At 44.0% G+C, this 21,590-nt stretch overlaps 1 protein-coding gene across 1 annotated transcript in view; it reads right to left on the bottom strand.

Annotated features, from left to right (window-relative positions):
- CFAP58 (cilia and flagella associated protein 58) overlaps positions 1-548 on the bottom strand; it is a 62,700-nt gene extending 62,152 nt beyond the window's left edge. The window contains exon 1 of the mRNA XM_075611818.1: positions 484-548. Within this exon, the coding sequence (XP_075467933.1) occupies positions 484-492 (9 nt within the window). The 5' untranslated portion in view covers positions 493-548. The remainder of the gene's footprint in view (positions 1-483) is intronic.
- Between the last annotated feature and the right edge of the window lie 21,042 nt (positions 549-21,590).

Here is a 21,590-nt window from a genome sequence, read left to right as displayed (position 1 = left end):
ATGGTATTTCCTCCCTTATTGCCCCTGTATAATATTGTATAGGTATTTCCTTCTTTATTGCCCCCTGTATACTAATGTAGGGGTATTTCCTCCCGTATTGCCCCTGTATAATATTGTGAGAGATATTTCCTGCCTTATTGCCCCTGTATAATAATGTAGGGGTATTTCCTTCTTTATTGACCATGTATAAAAATGTAGGGGTATTTCCTCCCTTACTGCCCCTGTATAATAATGTCGGGTTACTTCCCCTCTTATTGCCCCTGTATAATAATGCCATGCTACTCCCCCTTTAGTGCCCCTGTATAATAATGCCGGGGTACTCCTCCCCCTTATTGCCCGTGTATAAAAATGCTGGGGTAGTTCCCGCCTTATTACCCCTGTATAATACCGGGGTACTTTTTCCCTTAGTGCCCCTGTATAAAAAATGTCGGGGTACTTCTCCCCTTATTGCCCCTGTGCTGTGTCCCCACGCCCCGGGCTCACCTCGGACATGATGCCCACGGTGCTGACAGCTCTCCCCGTGTGTACATAAACGCGTCCTCCACGTATCCTAGCAACCGAGGTGACGATCGCGCCTGCGCGGTGACGTCACCGAACGCCTTGTAATGAAGCGCTGATCGGCGCTTGGCGGCCATCTTTACTTCTGGCACACATCCCAGCCTGTCAGACACATCCTGGCAAAGTCTAGCGCATGGTCAGAAAAGGAAGCCAGACCTTGTAATGTCAATGTGACAGTCTCACAGGATATCACTGTTGTTATTGTTACCACAGGTTAGTTCTAAAGCATTATACCACAGAGCATCACAAATATATCCCCATATACAGATAACATTATTATTAGTATATCCCTATAAACAGATAACATTATTATTATTATATATGCAGTGGCTTAGCTAGATATGTGCGGGCACTTGGGCAACCATTTTTTTAGAGCCCCATTAATATCAATACTGACTGCAATTTATTTCTCCCGTCCCCATCCTGCCCATGATCCTCTCATCATCCCTCCTCTCTTCTCAGCTCATGTGCCCTCACTTTGTGGCGTGTCTATGAGTGGGGGAAGTGAGGCTCACACAGGCAGCAGGTAATGTGCCACCCCATCCTGTCCATGCTTCCCGGGTATCCAGAATGTGAAGGGAGCGATATTTCAGGAACACCCCAAAAAGAAAAACACAACAATAGTGCAATAAAATCACACAGTAGTGAAGCAGATGAAATCTTGGCTCAAGTGGATTTCCTACTTACAACAAGTAAGTGAAGAATCAGCGTTTAACAGGAAAGCAGGATTGGAGGATATTCAGAAGCACTCTCACTCAGGGTTGTGTTCATGTAAAACAGCAAGGAGAGACCATGGTATGGACCAATAGGCAAAAAATTTATATAGATGTAACGGATTTTCTGGCCTAGCCTGACCCACCCAAACTCACATTGGCTCCTGTGGTCTAACCAGTCCCCATTACAGTGTAGTGTCTGGTGGTGCACCTGTTGGCAACAGGACTCCTGAGTCTCCCGCATGATGTTGTGTGGGGATTGCCAACCCAGACAGGCAGCTGAGATAGTGTGCATGAGTCCTACCTATATCCAGTGCAGCGCCTCCACCTCATCAGGATCCCAGCATCCACTTGTGGATGGTCCTGGTGAGGAACTCCTCCGTGGTGCACTCCTCTCTGTAATCACTCCACACTTACACACAAGGGTATGATTTAACAGGATCATCTTTATTGACTTGCGGCGGGCCAGCTGCCCCTCACAGTGGGTGTACTTAGCCGCTCATGTTCACCGCACTTCCCTTTGAAAGGTGTCCTTTCCCCAAATTGGTGGATTCCCTATCTCCCCTTAGGGAGATGGTCCCTGGTCACAGTCTTATAAGCTGTCTCCTCCCAAGCCTGCACTCAGACTTGCTCCTTGTCTCATAGTCTCTTACATAACCTTCCAACAGCTTAGCAACAACTTCTGAACAACCTAACTTTTGAGCAGTGCTGTGCCTTATGTATCCTCTGGGGGCTGGCACAACTCTGACATCACTAATCATGGATTCAGAACATGTGACCACTCCCATCCATACATAGGGCACCTCACCAGGGTGTGAGGGCAAACCTCCATAATTACTGCTGGCATGCCCATAACTTACCAGGCCTTACTGTCAGCAGGAGAAATGACTGTAGCCATTTTACAGCATGGTAACATAGATAAAAGCATATGAAATGTACTCACAATATGTACATCAATTGCGGACACATAAAGGTATCTTTTGAGGCGGTGTGGTTCACATCAGGAGAGGTGGTAGTCTAGCCTTTCGATTTGGAACTCCCTCAGTCCGATCACGGTGGACGGCGTCTGACGTCACATCCGTCAAGGGCCGACAACTTCCGGTAGGGCGGAGGGCAAAAACGGATGGTGGGACGGCACAGAAGACGCTTCACCTTTGCCTCTAAACCAGGAGCAGCTGCATGCGGTGTACAAGCTCTACACGTTTCGCTGATCTAAACGTCAGCTTCCTCAGGAGCAATATAACACCCCTCATGGGTCTGCTACTTAAATAGTAGGCATAATTACTAGCTAATTGGTAAATTACTCACAGGTTCTCTCTTAAAGGAGTACATAACACTGTGATCCAAAATATATAAAAGACAATAAAAAATCTTTAATAAAAATTAAGATAACTAAAATGGTTAAAAAATGTTTTTAAATAATTAAACATAATACTCAATAAGCTCGAGACAGAGATTGCATAGGGATGAGAGAGAGAGAGAGAGATGGCATTAGTAACTATTCAATAAGTTATAAAGAACTTAGCAATAATCTTAAATTAAGTGAGACATTTATGCAAGAAGAGTATATAGACAGAGACAAAAATATATATCATAGAGATCGAATAAATCATTAGGGCTAGTCTAGGAAAGGTGTTATTTCAAAATCTGCATTGAGTCCATTTGGTATTAAAGTATTTAATCTATGGATCCAATACATCTCGCGTCTACTTAAATCAATGTCTCTACTACGGCCTCTCCAATGTTGGATGACATTTTCAATAGTAGTGAATACTAGACCTTTGGTGTTTGAATTGTGAAAAAGAGCAAAATGTTTAGAAACGCTATGCGTCATTACGCCACGTCTAATATTACTTAAATGTTCAATAATGCATTTCTTTATTGCTCTCTTTGTTTTACCCACGTATTGCCCACATGGGCATTCTAATATATAGATTACATATTCGGTGTAGCAATTCATGTATGGTTTAATCTTAAAGTTTTCATTTCGATTATTTGATCTAAAATTCTTTTTGTCATATTGTTTATACTCACAAGCTTAGCAAGTTGAGCAACCGTAGAAGCACTTCCAATGCCCACTTAATTGCCAGACATTCCTTCTCAACCGTGGCATATCTGGTTTCCCTTGGATATGTATACAAAGAAGAGGGAAAGATCCCAAAAACGGTGCACTCTACTCTACTCATTCAAAATAACAAATTATTTATTAACATATAAACATAGAAAATAGTTAAAACGAAGACGAAACATTTATTAAAAAATGGGAAAATGTACTTTTCACATGTTCTACTGAATTAATGACATTGCTAATCCAGTATGAATCCACTAAATTGGAAGAAGCAACTGTGGAATTAGACTTGGAACTTGCACAAACAGATAAGTGGTCTGTAGAGTCGAACTACGTGGAGCTAGAATTAAAATTAAAGAAAAATATTGAAAAATTTACTAAAGAAATAAAAGTACGTAAACATAAAAAATTTCTGAGAGACGCCAATGATTTTAAGACAGGTAATATTTACAAACAAATGGTGTGAAGGGGAGGGAGGGAAGGGGGAAGGGAAAGGGATAATCCTGCTCAGCTCAAACAAAAATTACTTGCTAGAGAGGTGCTATCAGGGATAGTACATATGTATAGGAGGGGGAGAGACAAGAACCCAAAGTGATGCACTCAACTCTACTAATATGAAAATAATAAATTTTTATTAATATCTATTGAAGTAAACATAGAAAAAAGTTTAAAACCTAAGCAATGTACTTGAGAGATCCTGAGTGTGGATCTTTCTTAATGGTCAGATGGCATTGGTATACACCTTTAAATAGCCATTCAAGCTAGACAGGACTTGCAGTTAAATGTGAATATGTATCACACAGCACTTGAACATAATAGCTCTTAATGTGGACACTTTGTTGAACCCCTCAAGGATAATAGTACATAAAGTGTTAATCCTAAAGTGCGATGAGATACAGTGATAAAAGGGGGAGCACTAATTCATTTGACACTGTATAGCAATGCTTGTGTGTTACACATGGCATTGGTGCCTGCATAGATAAATTAGATGCAATCCCAAACAGAGAAGAACCCCAGCAGTTGTAAACAAAATCTGGGAACAGGCGTCGATATACAGCAGGTGTTGGTAAGTACAAAACCTTAATGGCCAGTGTGGTATACCAGCCGGGCACATGTACACCCCAGGTTACTTACATCCACCCAATGTATTATTATACCGACAGACACTTCCTGTAGTATAGTAATAGCACTACATCCACTCGTGGTTAACTCTGACCGGCATGGGATAGAGAGACCTGATCGTCCCTATCACTTGCTAGTGGGATCCACATCTGTGGCCCACATCAGAGTTTAAACTGCCAAGTTCCTATTCTAGCTGACCGGAGACAAACTCCTGTGAGTTTGCAGTACACTAAACGTCGCTATGACGTCATCCCAAACATAACATTTTTCTGAAAGACGCCAATGATTTTAAGACAGGTAATATTTACAAACCACATAAGAACCAACACAAGGAATACCACGAATCATCCACTGAGTGGGAAAATTCTGATATAGAGGAGAATAACATCAAAATACCTGGCCTTGGTCCCTTCACCACCCTTAAACCGAAGAGTAAATTCACACCATCTATAAGTTCAGATAATAACATCAGTATGTTTCTTAAGTTGGTAACGAAAGATTTACAAACCATGTCCACAAGGGGGGGACAAGAAAACTTAACCAAAAATGAAAAAAGTGCCCTAAAAGAGCTAACAGAATTAAAGGGGATTGTAATCAAACCCTCTGACAAAGGGGGGAACATGTTATTTTGGAAGAAGATAAATATGTCTCAGAGAATGTTAGGCTACTAAGTGACAAAAACTGTTATGAAGTACTACCACATGACCCAACAATCACATACTTTAAATACCTTAAAAAAATCTTACAGGAAGGCCTAGATAGTAACAAGAATTTAAATACATGTTGGTTGAAAAACCTAAAGTAGCCACATTCTATAGTATCCCAAAACTTAACAAAAACGCCAAAATTCCCCCAGGAAGACCAATTGTTTCCGGGATTGAGTCTCTTAGTGAACATGCCAGTACGTATCTGGATCAAGTTTTAAGACCATATGTGACCAGTCTCCCATCCCACACAATAGATACTACAGATATCTTAAGGAAAATAGATGGTATACAGATCTCTAAAAATACCTTTTTAGCATCATTAGATGTAGAGTCTCTGTATACTAGCATACAGCATCCGGTGGGGATTGGAGCTGTGTCACATTATCTAAGAGCTAGAAGTTCAGAATGTACGAAACACAACGAATTTATACTTGAACGTCTCAATTTTGTGTTGAAACATAATTACTTTCTGTTCAAAGGCACTTTCTACCACCAAATACAAGGTACGGCGATGGGCACGACATGTGCACCCACATATGCAAACATTTACCTTGGTTGGTGGGAGGAAACTAAAGTTTTCACTCAGGAGATGCATACACACACACAGCACGTCGAACTGTGGTCTCGCTATATTGACGACGTGCTGTGTTTGTGGAATGGAACAGTTGTGGAATTTAATGATTTTGTGAAAACTATTAACCGTAATAATCATAATCTCCGCCTGATTTGTGAGATTAACCAGGAAAGAATAATCTTTCTGGACCTGGAAATTTTCAAGGATAGTCAAAGGGTATTACAATCAACAGTTCATACTAAAAGCACTGCCACCAATAATCTACTACTGTTCACAAGCCATCATCCCAAACCTCAGATTGAGGGTATCCCTGTTGGACAATTTTTAAGAGCAAAAAGAAATTGCTCTACCCTTAGTGACTTTGAAAAACAATCAGAAATTATGAGAAAAAAATTCTCAACTAGGGGTTACAGTAAAAGCTACATAAACAAAGCTTATAAACGCGCCAAACAATAAGATAGGAACACTTTACTGTATGGCAAAAAAGAAATAGACAATCAACCGAGTCCGATTAGAATAATCAGCACATACAGTAAGCAGTGGAGGGAGATTAAAAGAATAAGCACTGGCATATCCTTTTGGAGGATGAAACATACAGGCAAGTGCTTCCTGATACCCCCTCAATTACATATAGGAGATCCAAAACCTATCCGACTCTTTCGTACATAGCCACTATAAAACGCCTACAGCAATAACGTGGCTAACTAATACCACAAAGGGCACTTTCAAATGTGGGGCGTGTAAAGCCTGCAGCTTCATTAACCCCCAGAAAACTTTTCAAAATGTTACTGGTTCTAAAATATATACAATTAAATAATTCTTTAATTGTAAAACATGTGGTGTTATATATTTAGCAACCTGCAAGTGCAGTTTGATGTATGTTGGGAAAACGTCACGCCAACTACGTCGCCACATTTTGGAGCATGCCAGCACTATTAGAAACAGCGTTGACACACCGCTGGCACGACACATAAATCGGTTACACCAGGGGGACATAACATCAGTTCAATTCCAAGGCATTGAACATGTCTCTCTGGGGCTGCGGGGAGGAGATATATTTAATGCCTTGCTTAAAAAAGAAGCAAGGTGGGGGACTTCCGGTGATGTCACTCGGCATGGACGGGTAAAAGAGGAGCTCTAGAGACCCGCAGGCAAATTCATATAATAAACCACACTTCCCCCCAAAACTGCTGGATTTTATTGGACTCCCCTGAAAGGTTAACCGAGAGGCAATGTCCAAAGCAAAAAGAACGGGCAATCAGAGAGTGACAAAATTCTTTTCACCATCTCAACGGGCTAAAGAGAGCACGGTGGATCTCCAAGATGGCGCAACGCCTCATGGCACCTCGGTGCAAACAGGGAAAAAAACCCAGCCGAAAGAGCACCCCCAACAAGCCCTGAACACCCTATAATCTGATCATACCTCGAGGAGCTGCTCACAACAATGTCAGCAACACTCCAATCTTCTTTCCAAACGGAACTCAGGACAGCAGTGAGCGACATCAGAAAGGAAATCTCGGGGCTAACTGAAAAAACAACTACCCTAGAGAACAAGCTCATTGAATCCCTGCAACGTCAGAGCGAAGCAGAAGAGGAGATTGTCCGCCTGGGAGAGGAGATTACCCTCCTTAAGGAAGGAATGGAGGAGCAGGAAAATCGGGACCGGCGCCAAAATATACGCGTCCGGAACGTAACTGAATCAATTCTACAAGAGCACCTCCGTCCCTATCTCCTGGAGCTCTTCACCTCGGTCTGCGGGGAGCTGGAGGAAAGTGAGGTCGAGATTGACAGGGCCCATCGTGCCCTGGGTCCTAAGTCTGATGATCCCATGCGGAGAAGGGACATTATAATAAAAATGCACAATTACACCACAAAAGAAAAGATTATCACGGCCTGTCGGGACCTGGATGAAATAAACTTCCAAAATGAAACCCTTCAGGTTTACAATGACCTCTCGAAGGTAACAAGGGACCGCAGACGTGAGCTCAAACCACTGACTAACCTGCTACGAGAGAAGGGGATCAAGTATCGATGGGGTTTCCCTTTCAGACTCACGGTCAACAAAAATGGAAAATTCCTGTCTCTGAAATACCCCGGGGACATGGCTCCCTTCGCCCGAGCGCTTGGTTTAACACCACCACAATCATGGTCATCGACCCACCCGACCCAGGAGGGAACCGCAGGAGACCCACCTCGAACCTCCGAAAGAATTGCGGCCCATCACTCTAAAGACCAATAATGGCCGCTGCGGTAACCACCCAAGCTCCATACATTGACCTACAAAAAAGGAGAACACCACCACTTACCTTAAAGAGCCTCTCGCCGGGTTTAAGCCCCGCCGGAGGACTAGCCGCCTACCTCCCCTTGATGCCGAAGCAGGATATCTCCCCCGCGTGAAGCCACACGTCGCCTGTTCCCGCGATGGTTCCTGAGGAGTCCCGCTCATCAACTGAGAGACCGAGCACCCGCGCGGTTCAGCGCCATCGGAGGAGCCGCCCCGACCCGCAGGATCGCTGATCTTCCCACTCTCAGGACCGGAGGGGAGGCCTGACTACGTCCCTACGTCCCTCCGCCCCTGCGTTCTTCTGTCTCGCCGCAGCTCTGTATCTCCGTCCCTCCTTCCCCCGGTTGCTCCAGCTTCCCGGTATGATGTCCCTTCCGACGGAGGGGGGGGAGAGGAGACTCCTAGTTTATCCCCAGTGACCCGCATGTATGTTAACGGGTCATCGGACCCCGAACCACACTGGGCCCTCCGACTTCTATGATCAGGGATGATCGGAGCCTTGGACGCTAAGCCGCCCGCTACCAGGTGCAGCCAAAATGTTTTTGTTGGTCTAGGTGATTTAAGTTATAAATCATAGTCCATGTTCAAGAGTTTGTATATATAGTGTTAAGTTGCCATGTTTCATTCGCCACCCCATTCCCCCCCCCACCCAGCTACGCACCCCCCCCCCCCCACCCACGCACCCTCCCCTTCCACGATCCCCCCTTCCACGCACCCCCCCTTTTTCCCCATCTCCACCCCTACAATCAGAATCCATTGCGCAGTGTGATTGCTGAAGATACACTCACTGGCTATCAAAATGTGTAAAACACGTCAATAGTACAAGATTGCACACTGAATGTATACTAAAAGGTTTCAAATGTGACTTTGACCTCCCCCCTCTCCCTCTCCCCCCTCTCTCCCTCCCCCTCTCCCCTTCCACGCACCCCCCCTTCCCCATCTCCACCCCCACAATCAGAATCCATTGCGCAGAGTGACTGCTGAAGATACACTCACTGGCTATCAAAATGTGTAAAACACGTCAATAGTACAAGATTGCACACTGAATGTATACTAAAAGGTTTGAAATGTGACTTTGACCTCCCCCCCTCTCCCTCCCCCTCTCCCCCCCCCCCCTTCCACGCACCCCCCCTTCCCCATCTCCACCCCCACAATCAGAATCCATTGCGCAGAGTGACTGCTGAAGATACCCCCCCTTTCCCCCCCCCCTTTCCCCCCCTCCCCTCCCCCTCCCCTCCCCTCCTCTCCCCCTTCCCCCCCTCTCCCCCTCCCCCCCTCTTCTCCCCCTTCCCCTCCTTCCCCCCCCTCCTCTCCCCCCTCCTCTCCCCCTTCCCCCACCCTCCTCTCCCTCCCCACCCTCCCCTTTCCCTCCCCACCCTTCCCTTTCCCCCTCCACACCCCTATTATCAAGGTTGCCCATAATACCATCCGCCCGCGGAGAAAGTACTCAGATGAATCCATTACGCAGAGTGACTGCTGAAGATACACTCACAGGTTATCAAAATGTTTAAAACCTGTCAATAGTGCAAGACTGTACACCAAATGTATACCACAAAGCTTGAAATGTGACTTTGAACCCCCCTCCCCTCCCACCCCCCTCTCCCTCTCCCTCCTCCCCCCTCCCCCCCTCCCTTCCCCTCCCTTCCCCCCCTCCCCCCCTCCCCCCCTCCCTCCCCCTCCCCCCTCCCTTCCTTCTCCCTCCCCACCCTTTCCTCTCCCCCTCCACACCCCCATTATCAAGGTTGCCTATAATACCATCCGCCTGTTATGTCAGCGGAAAAAGTACTCAACAGTTGAATCCTTTACGCAGAGTGACTGCTGAAGATACACTCACTGGTTATCAAAATGTTTAAAACCCGTCAATAGTGCAAGTTTGTACACCAAATGTATACCCCAAGGCTTGAAATGTGACTCTGACCTCCCCCCCTCCCCTCCCTCTCCCCCCTTCCTCTCCCCCCCCCTCCCCCTCCCCTCCCTCTCCCCCCCTCCTCCGATTACCCCCCCCTCATCCCCTCAAAGGGACCCCTCAAACAGGGTAGTTAGACTAGTAGTAACGCACAGTCTCCGCTCCAGAGAGTGCTGCCCTTATCGACTAAAGCTGTTAGAGTAACCCATGGAATAAGTATGATCATTCCAGTTACCAGGTTGCTGTATTCAGTTTTCAATGCAAATATGGCTTTACCGGTGAATAATGATCCATACACTACAAGCCCCACCGTAGATATTGCAGTAGAATAAGGCTCCCAGGCCTCCCCCTCCCTCCCCAACCCCTCCCCAACCCCCTTCCCCCTCCTCCATCCCCCTCCTCCCTTCTTAAGAGATAGCATTAAAGAAACTGCATGGTAACATATGGGATAGGGGAAAGAGTGTTAAGTAAATTTATTAGAGGGTCTGGACCCCTCTGACGCCCACAGGCCGCTGACGCCGGAACCACCCCTGAAGGGCCTCCCAGCCCAAATGCCGGTCGCCCACAGGGCTGGCAACACCTTGTTAAGGTCTATGGCAGACCTCATTTCTACTATTCTCCATCTGCTGACCCTGTCCCAGCAGATCTTTGCTCTATCCCCCTCTACTCCCTTCCCTCCCCCGCTTCCTTGGCCCACCATACCTGACCCGAACAAAAAGTGTGTCCATCCTACATATTTGCTGGGCACAAACTAGGCTCTGAGCTACTGAATCACGACCTCCCCAGTGGGAAAGGAGAGGTCCTATGGTTCTATATAATAAAGAGACCAAATGGCTAACCCAGCCATGATTAACGTGCTTTTTCGCATCATTCAGTAGTATGAAAAGGGGAGTGGCTATCCTAATCAGACAAGGCACCCCATTCAATCATGTCAAAACAACAACGGACCCAGAGGGTAGATTTCTAGTGGTATATGGCTCCCTAGCGGGCTCGGCAATTGCTCTGATTAATGTGTACGCCCCTAATGAGAATCAAACGGAATTCTTACAGACTGTTCTCGAGGGCGTCGACCCGGGATATCTGTCATCGATGATAGTGGGAGGAGACCTAAACATGGTCCTAAACCCCACCGAGGATAGATCGACCACAATGGGTCCTCCTCGCACAACCCACTCCCAGATCATAGGGAAAAGGTTTAGAGGAATCCTGAGCGAGTTCTCACTGGTAGACGTGTGGAGATCCCAGCATCAGGGCCAGAGAGACTATACCTTTTACTCAGCACCTCACCAGACTTACTCTCGAATAGACTACTTCTTGGCCACCAAAAATGTGTTGGCGGCAACCATTGGCTCAGATCTTGGCCCAATCACTTGGTCTGATCATGCCCCGATCACCCTGTCCCTATCACCCTGTTTCGAAAAAACAACAAATTATTTATTTATTTTATTTATTTATTTATAAAATATTTTACCAGGAAGTAATACATTGAGAGTTACCTCTCGTTTTCAAGTATGTCCTGGGCACAGAGTAAAACAAATAATACATGGTTACAAGTACAGTTACATAAATGAACAAGGTATACATTATATACAAGACATTGCGTGCACAGTTAAAGAAAATATATATTATGAGCGTATGAAACAGTTACAGACCAGATTAAAGTGTGAGACAGCCTTAGATTTGAAAGAACTTAAGCTGTTGGTGGATATGAGAGTCTCTGGTAGGTTGTTCCAGTTTTGGGGTGCATGGAAGGAGAAGGAGGAACGTCCGGATACTTTGTTGAGCCTTGGGACCATGAATAGTCTTTTGGAGTCTGATCTCAGGTGATAGGTGCTGCATGTGGTAGGGGTGAGGAGTTTGTTCAGGTAGCTGGGTAGCTTGCCCAGAAAGTATTTGAGGGTGAGACAGGAAAGGTGAACTTTGCGCCTAGACTCTAGTGATGACCAATCTAGTTCTTTGAGCATTTCGCAGTGATGTGTGTTGTAGTTGCATTGGAGAACAAATTGACAAATTGAATTGTAGAGGGTGTCAAGTTTGCTAAGGTGGGTTTGATCTGTTCCTAGTACCCCTAGTTTGGCATAGGTCTTGGTTGTCAGGGTATCAATGTGCATCCCGAATGTTAAGTGGGAGTCAAACCATAAGCCCAGGTATTTAAAACTAGTGACAGGTGTTAGGGTGGTGTTAGCGTTGGTTCTAATCAGGAGCTCAGTCACTGGAAGCTTTACAAATTTAGTCTTGGTCCCAAATACCATTGTTACAGTCTTGTCAGTGTTTAAAATTACTCTTGGAGATTAAATGACTCATTACTAAACCATCCTGAGATAGAAAGGGAGATTAGATCCTCACTTAAGGACTATTTCTTTTTTAACACAGGATCCGTTTCCTCCCCAGCAATCCTATGGGAAGCCCATAAGGCAGCCATTAGAGGGAAATTCATTTCCATCGCGTCCCACAGGAAAAAAGTCCGCCAAAAGCTAATCAAGGAGCTCACAGATAACATCAAAACAATAGAACAAACCCATAAAGCTAACTCCTCAAAAAAAAAATATAAAACATTGCTAACAGCCAGAACAAAACTTAGACAAATCCAGCTGGAGGATGTTGAGAAGGCCCTCAAATGGATCAACCAACAATATTATGACAAGGGTAACAAGGCCGACAGACTCTTGGCCAGTAAACTAAGAGGGGTACAAAAAAGATCCCAAATAACGGCGATCAAGTGTAGGTCTGGAGAGATACAATATAGCGACAGCAAAATAGCAGCAGAATTTACAAAATACTATACTGAACTCTATAACCTAAGATCTAAAAATGGCCGACCTGAACCGATAGCAACTGAACTAATAACGCAGTATTTAGACAAATGTCAACTCCCTATATTAACAGAGGAGGAAAACACAGTCCTCAATGCTGAGATTTCAAAAGAGGAACTGGAAGAGGCGGTCAAATCACTAAAAATCACTAAGTCTCCTGGCCCTGACGGTTTCACCAATGTCTATTACAAGAGATTCTTGCCCACACTATCCACGCATCTCTTAAAAACATTCAATCATTTTATGGAAGGGAACCAAATCCCCCCATCAATGTCCCTTGCCAACCTGGCTATTATACACAAGGAAGGCAGAGACCCGATGCAATGTGGAAGCTATCGCCCAATCTCCCTTCTCAACAGTGACCTCAAATTATATAGTAAAATACTTGCAAATAGATTAAACCCCATCTTACCAAGATTAATAAATATTGATCAAGTAGGATTTGTCGCGGGCAGGCAAGCCTCAGACAACACTCGGAAGATAATCAACATTATTGATCATGTCCACCTCACAGGAACCAAAGCATTACTTTTGAGCCTAGATGCAGAGATGGTGTTCGATAGAATAGATTGGCTATTCCTGGACCACACTATGCGCAAATTTGGCTTCAAAGACGCATATCTAGAGGGGGTCCGTAGACTATACCAAAACCCGTCAGCAATGATAAAACTACCAGGGGGCAGTAACCAGAGATTCGAGATCACGAATGGAACTCGGCAGGGATGCCCCCTATCCCCTCTCCTCTTCGTACTAACCATAGAACCCCTGGCATCGGCAATAAGAACCAATATAGACATCCAAGGAATAGAAATTGGACACAGGCAGCATAAAATATCACTATTCGCAGATGATGTCAGTTTAACTCTCGCCAAACCCCAAACCTCCCTACCCAACCTTCAAAAAGAACTCCAGGATTTTGGAAGAATCTCAGGGTACAAAATTAATAATGACAAATCGGAAGCCCTGAATCTAAGCCTGCCAGAGCCAGAGGTGAAACTCCTCAAACTAAACTTTAATTACCATTGGAGCTCCTTGTGTATCAAATATCTGGGAGTCAAGATAACAAGGACCTACCAATCCCTATACCAACAGAATTACCCGGCCCTGTTTCTGAAAATCAAACAAGATCTAGATAAATGGGGAGGATATCAAATATCATGGATCGGGAGAATGATCTCAGTTAAAATGAATATACTCCCTAGATTATTATATTACTTCCAAACTCTCCCGGTCCACATCCCTGGTTCAGAATTAAAGAACATTCAAAAACGAATTTCCACTTTATTTGGCAGGGTAAAAAACCCAGAGTTGCCAGAACAGTTCTTTTGGCCTCAAGGGGGAGAGGAGGACTTGGCGTCCCAGACATCACAAGATACTACCAAGCCGCCCAATTGCGACAGATAGTAGTCTGGAACGCTAACCCAAACCAATACTGCTGGCTAGATATAGAAACGTATTATGCCGGGACGCCTTCACTGCCGGCTTGCCTTTGGTCCCTGAGCAGGGAAGACATGCAGAATAGTAAATTCAAATTAGGTCCGATGAGACACACATGGGAGACCTGGATGAAATGCAAATTCAAGTTCAAGCTCACAGTACCTAATTCTCAACTTACACCAATCCATAAAAATCCAAAATTCCCACCTGGCTGTGAGCCCAGACAATTCGATCAATTTAAAACAAAAAACATCAAGGTAGTTGCCGACCTCCTGAGTTTTAGGCAGTTCCTGAGTTTCCAAAGTATACAAACCAAATATGAAATAGTAGGGTTGAACGTCTTCAAATACCTACAAATTCGACACTTTATTCAAACATTATCCCCAACGTTGGAATTTCCCCCTCTCACTGGTTTTGAGCGGCTTTGTAGAGAAACAGGCCACCAGAAAGGTCTCATAACGCAAATTTGTGCAGAACTGGAGAGGGCAATAGAAGCCCCCACCCACGAATACATGCTGCATTGGGCAGCAGAATTGAATATAGTTACAGACCGAGAGGATTGGGAAAGTATTTGGGAAACAGCCTCAGGAACTTCCATATGTACCACAATCAAAGAAAATATATACAAAATATTGTTTCGCTGGTATTTTACCCCAGCTAGAATAAATCAAATCTACCCCCTGGCTTCCGATCTATGTTGGAGAGGCTGCGGTCAAAAGGGGGACATGGCCCATATCTGGTGGACATGTCCGGAAATTCAGAAATACTGGGAAACTATACAAAAATTAATAGAAGAGGTCACAGACCTCACAATACCCATTGACCCGCTGACCTACCTGTTGGCCAGGCCCTTAGATACACTGGACCGACCAACAGGCAAATTAGTCTCCTTCATTCTCACAGCGGCTAGGTGTGCGGTGGCAGCCGCCTGGAAGAAGGTGTCTCCCCCATCTAAACAAACAGTAAAAAAAAGGGTACAAGAGGTGATGACTGTCAGCCACTGTCTCTTTCTATAAAACATGGGACTCATGGTTGACCCAAATGGCACTCCAACGCTGAAACACCTCATAAGAAAAGAAAAGGAGCCTAGACAGAACAGAGACCCCAGTAATAGATGCAGAGGAAAAAGGAGGCAATGCCCCCCCCCGCCCCCACCTCCCTCCCCACCCTCTTCCCCCTCTTCTCCCTTTTCTGTTTCTACACTCACGCTGCCCCTGTAGACTCCGGAGGGTCAGGGGAACGTTGAGACTTTTTTCCCCGATGAACATCAACAAAAATGAGAAAAACTTGTATTAGGCCAAAATATTTTATGTGTCTGTAATGTTGTGAAATGTATAAATGCCTAATAAAAAACTTTTATAACAATTAAACAAAAGACACCCTATGGGCAGCACTCGTTGTAAGCAAATATGAATTGGTGATAAATTTAAAATTAAAATGCTTTAATCGTATAATTTAAAATAGATGTCAAAATTGTTGAAAAAATGGTCAACTGACTGTGGTAACAAAATACAAAGAAAACAGACAAAAATATATAAAATACTATAACTGAGGTCTAGGGGGGGAGGTGGAGAGCCCACCTAGCTGCTAACTAGCAGAAATCAACAATCAAGGACTGTAATAGTCAACCCCCTAGTTCAGCAATAACAAGGTTAAAAGGCCTGTAAAGTGGATACAGGTGACGGAGAACTACCCATGCAAAGGTATATACCTATGTGCTATGCACAATAGATTGAGAGCTCACTAATTGCTATTTGATAATCCACAATGAAGATGGTGAGGAATACCCTAAATTAAGGGTTAAAGCAAGCCTAACTATAGGAGGGTTAATATGGTGGGCAATGTGTTATATTATAGTGTGCACAAGAGCTCACAAAGTGTGGTACTTAGCTCTGGGGCACGGTTCTAGTCCGTATCCAGTTATAGCCCCCTAACATAAATGTGCCACTTAAACATGCTTAATAATACCTCACAATATACACATAGGTCAGTCAGTGACTATCAATAGCTAAATGTACAAGAGCTTACAAAAAATGTATTTTTAATTCAAATGTGTCACAGTAACAGAAGATGGTGAGGAATACCCTAAATTGAGGGTTAAAGCAAGCCTAACTATAGGAGGGTTAATATGGTGGGCAATGTGTTATATTATAGTGTGCACAAGAGCTCACAAAGTGTGGTACTTAGCTCTGGGGCACGGTTCTAGTCCGTATCCAGTTATAGCCCCCTAACATAGATGTGCCACTTAAACATGCTTAATAATACCTCACAATATACACATAGGTCAGTCAGTGACTATCAATAGCTAAATGTACAAGAGCTTACAAAAATGTATTTTACAGCTCTGGGGCACGGATCTAGTCCGTATCCAGTTATGGCCCCCTAATTCAAATGTGTCACAGTAACAGATAGGTAAACAGACTGTGATAACGTAGTGAGCACTTGCTTTAACCCTCAATTTAGGGTATTCCTCACCATCTTCTGTTACTGTGACACATTTGAATTAAAAATACATTTTTTGTAAGCTCTTGTACATTTAGCTATTGATAGTCACTGACTGACCTATGTGTATATTGTGAGGTATTATTAAGCATGTTTAAGTGGCACATTTATGTTAGGGGGCTATACTGTAACTGGATACGGACTAGAACCGTGCCCCAGAGCTAAGTACCACACTTTGTGAGCTCTTGTGCACACTATAATATAACACATTGCCCACCATATTAACCCTCCTATAGTTAGGCTTGCTTTAACCCTTAATTTAGGGTATTCCTCACCATCTTCATTGTGGATTATCAAATAGCAATTAGTGAGCTCTCAATCTATTGTGCATAGCACATAGGTATATATCTTTGCATGGGTAGTTCTCCGTCACCTGTATCCACTTTACAGGCCTTTTAACCTTGTTATTGCTGAACTAGGGGGTTGACTATTACAGTCCTTGATTGTTGATTTCTGCTAGTTAGCAGCTAGGTGGGCTCTCCACCTCCCCCCCTAGACCTCAGTTATAGTATTTTATATATTTTTGTCTGTTTTCTTTGTATTTTGTTACCACAGTCAGTTGACCATTTTTTCAACAATTTTGACATCTATTTTAAATTATACGATTAAAGCATTTTAATTTTAAATTTATCACCAATTCATATTTGCTTACAACGAGTGCTGCCCATAGGGTGTCTTTTGTTTAATTGTTATAATTCTGCTCCTTCCCCTTATTGCACCGTTGTTAATTCTTTCTTTATTAGAGGCTGATGCGAGGGTTTCCACCCCTTTCCCCCTTTCCCATTGTTGTAATAAAAAACTTTGAAACAAAAAAAAAATAAGCAAGGTGGATCTTTATCCTAGGAACACAATCCCCGCATGGGTTAAATTAAGATTTCAATTACTCTGCATTTTTGTAGTTGTGCTAAGCGATGTGTATTCATTAGGATTATACATGACATTAACCTATGTTATGGAAAAGTCCCATCAAGGATCATATTTAGGTTTGTCATAGTAACCTTCCTATATGCTCATCTTAGCCTATAATAACATTGTTATCACTTACAGGCTATTACAAACATATAAGTCAAGAGGATGCTAGTGCATTGTGTTTAACTTGGCAGCAATAATAACAACACAAGTCATTGGTGTCTGTTTTATAAATTTATCTTTTACTTACCTTGTAGATCTCATGTGCAGGTTAAAGTGTCACTCATCATTACACACAGACACATTATGATTATATTGCCACACTTTACAGTTTCAGCTATAGTTGCTAGATATTAGCATACATTGTCTCAATTTACAGGATTACCTCCTATCCAAGCTGCAACCCCACGGGGACCTAGCTTAGTTATTGTATATACTGTTTTGGTGTGCATGATTGGCTATACTAGGTTATCATACCTGTGCCATTTGACTAACTGAGGAATCCATAATTAGGATTTCCCATAGCACACCTCCATAGGTTTTAACTATTTTCTATGTTTATGATATGTTAATAAATAATTTGTTATTTTGAATGAGTAGAGTAGAGTGCACCGTTTTTGGGATCTTTCCCTCTTCTTTGTATACATATGCTTGTTATCCCAGGTAGCACCTCTCTTTAAAGGTATAATTCCTAGCTGAGCAGGATTTTCCTCTCTCCCCCCCCCCTCTCCCCCCTTGGATATAGCTTACGGCTTATATACAAAACAGGGTGTTCCACCCCTTCAACTTCCTGGCTAAGTACTGCCCCTAGCCCCACCTCTGAAGCATCACAGTGTACAATAAATGGTAACTTGAAGTCTGGACTTTTCAACACTGGTTCACTGCATAAAATATCCTTCAACTGGTAAAATGCAGCATTACACTCTGGAGTCCAGGTCACCAAATTTTGCTCCTTCTTCTTGGTTAAATTGGTCAGCGAGGCTTCTATGGAGGAAAAGTTAGGGATTAACCTTCGGTAATATCCTACCAATCCAAGAAAGGATCTTACCTCCTTTTTGGTTCTAGGTATCGCTGCTTCCCGAATAGCATTCACCTTGCTATTTTCCGGTCTCACCTCTCCATTTCCTAACATGTATCCCAAATATCTAGTTTGTGTGAAACCCAGTGCACATTTCTTTGGGTTTATGGTTAACCCAGCCTCGGAAATCAACTTAACCACCTCCTCTAGATGGTTTAAGTGACTTTCCCAGTCTGGGCTATAGACCACTACGTCATCTAGATAAGCTACCACAAACTGTTCCCTCCCTACTAACAACCAATTCATCATTCTTTGAAAGGTCGCTGGGGCCCCATGCAAACCAAAGGGCATGTTTACAAATTGATAGAGCCCCTGGTTGGTGGCAAATGCTGTCTTGGGCCTATCTAACTCTTCCACCGGAATCTGCCAATAGCCTTTTGTAAGGTCCAAAGTGCTGATATAATGTGACTTACCCACTAGATCCAAAAGCTCATCAATGCGGGGCATAGGGTAGGCATGAAAACGGGCCACCTCATTTAACTTTCGAAAATCTACACAGAATCGTACTGTTCCATCCTTTTTAGGTACCAACACTATTGGGGAACACCATTCGGAGGTGGAAACCTCAATAACCCCCATTTCCAACATTTGGTGCACTTCTTCTTCCACTATCTTTTTCTGCCTCTCAGGAATACGATAGGGACGGGTATGGATAGGTCTTGCATCCCCAGTCTCTATCCTATGAACTGCTTGTGTAGTGCGTCCTGGCCTTTTCGTAAATACATGTGCATACCGAGTAACTAGTTTCTCCAACATATCCCTTTGCTTTGTTGAAAGTTCCTCCCCAGACGTTACTGCGTCTTCCTTACTTTCCAACTGCAATCTCTGATATGCCTCACCTGCCATATCAGGTTCACACTCTCTCAGGACCATCAAAGACAATTTTTCTCTTTCTTTCCAACCTTTTAACAAATTAACATGGTATATAGACTGGTCCCTTCTTCCTGATATGCTTACTTGGTAGTTCACAGCCCCCTTTTATTCCACAATGGTATATGGACCTTGCCATCTAGCTACCAGTTTATTCTCTCTATCGGGCAACAAGAGGAGCACTTTATCCCCAGGAAGGAATACCTTATCTCTGGACTTTTTGTCATACCACACTTTTTGGTGTTGTTGAGCCTCCCTCAAATTTTCATTAGCCAGATCCTGCATCCGGATAATCCTTTCCCTCATCTGGTTAATATATCCTACTACATTATCCCTCAAAGGATCCCGCTGCACCCAGGAATCTTTGATTAATGCTAGTAGACCCCGGGGTTGCCTTCCATAAAGTAGCTCAAACGGGGAAAATCCTGTTGAGGCTTGTGGTACCTCCCTGTATAAGAACAATAAATAAGGCAACCACTGGTCCCATTTGTTAGGCTGCTCACCTACCACCTTTCTAATCATCCTTTTTAGTGTCCCATTTAGCCTCTCTACTAAACCATCAGTTTGGGGATGATATGGGGATGTACGCAGGGTCTGGATTCCCAACAATTGATACACCTCTTTCATTAAATTTGACATGAAATTTGATCCCTGATCCGTGAGAATTTCACGAGGGATTCCTACCCTTGCAAATACTTGAATAAGAGCATTCGCTACATTCTTAGCAGTAACACTGGGCAAGGGAATTGCTTCTGGATACCTGGTGGCGTAATCACATAGTACCAGTATATACTGATTACCTTTAGAACTTTTTTGTAAAGGACCCACCACATCCATGGCCACCCGGTCAAAAGCTTCCCCAATTACCGGTATAGGGATCAATTTCCCCCGATTCATGAGGTTTACTGGGGCCACCTGTTGGCATATAGGGCAAGAGGCACAATATTCTCCCACATCCTTATGTACTTTAGGCCAAAAGAAATGCATTAATATTCTACATAAGGTCTTGTCTGCCCATATGACCCCCCCATGGGAACATCATGTGCCAGTCGTAGAATCTCCTTCCGAAATACTTTTGGCACCATGACCTGCTCCACCTGAAAAGAAGATTGAGGATCCTTGCGGACCCTGGTTAATACACCCTGCCATAATACATATGATGGTATAGGCCCAAACTCGCTCATCTCTTTAGTTACAACCTGCTGAAAAAAAGGGTTTAGTGAGCTGTCCTGCTGTTGCGCCTCTACAATATCCTTGCCCCAAACATTATTGACCTCGTCCAAGTCCTACACCCCTAATTCTCTAGGACCGAGTGCTTTGTCCTTTCTTTTTTGCCTACGGGATTTCCTGTCTCTCCCCTCTTCACCAAAGATCTCTGGGTGAAAAGGAAAAAGCCCCTCCAAAGAAGTTTTCAAAGACATGTCCTTCTCCTTTTCAGCCTGCTTCTTCGCTTGGGCCCTTGTGGTAACTGCTGAGCAGTGTGTCAATAGTCATACCAGACCTGGAAAGTACCGCCCCAGAATCACCATGTAGGGCATATTTTCTACTACCCCTGCCTGTACTACATGTGTAACTGTACCCACGGTGATAGGCAGCGGAATGATTGGACACCGCTTATGTCCATGGACACATTGAATGTTCAGAGAGCCCACTGGTATCCCTTTAGAAAAGTGTCCTTTCTTTACCAAAGTACTTTCACTCCCAGTGTCTATGAGGGCCTTCACCATTTTCCCTCCAATGGTCACTTCCTTAATGAATCCACCACCATTGGTGATCATAGTACTTGGCCCATTCTTCCCTTGTCGGCAATATCTGGCTATGTGTCCTGGTTTCTTACAGAGATGGCATACTTGTGTATCCTGTATATGTGAGCTCCGCCCTGCCCCCTGTCTAAATGAAGATTCCCGTACTGGTGCATGTGATGAGGGGGGAGGAAATCTTACCACTGGTCTTCTCTCACGTTCCTGATGAGTTGCCAAATAGTCCTCAGCCAGGTCTATAGCTTTATCCCCAGTTTTGGGTCGATGTTCCTGCACCCACAGTCACGCA

Source organism: Ascaphus truei, chromosome 8, assembly GCF_040206685.1.
Source record: "Ascaphus truei isolate aAscTru1 chromosome 8, aAscTru1.hap1, whole genome shotgun sequence".
Lineage (NCBI taxonomy): Eukaryota > Metazoa > Chordata > Amphibia > Anura > Ascaphidae > Ascaphus > Ascaphus truei.
This window is presented reverse-complemented; position numbering and strand designations above follow the sequence as displayed.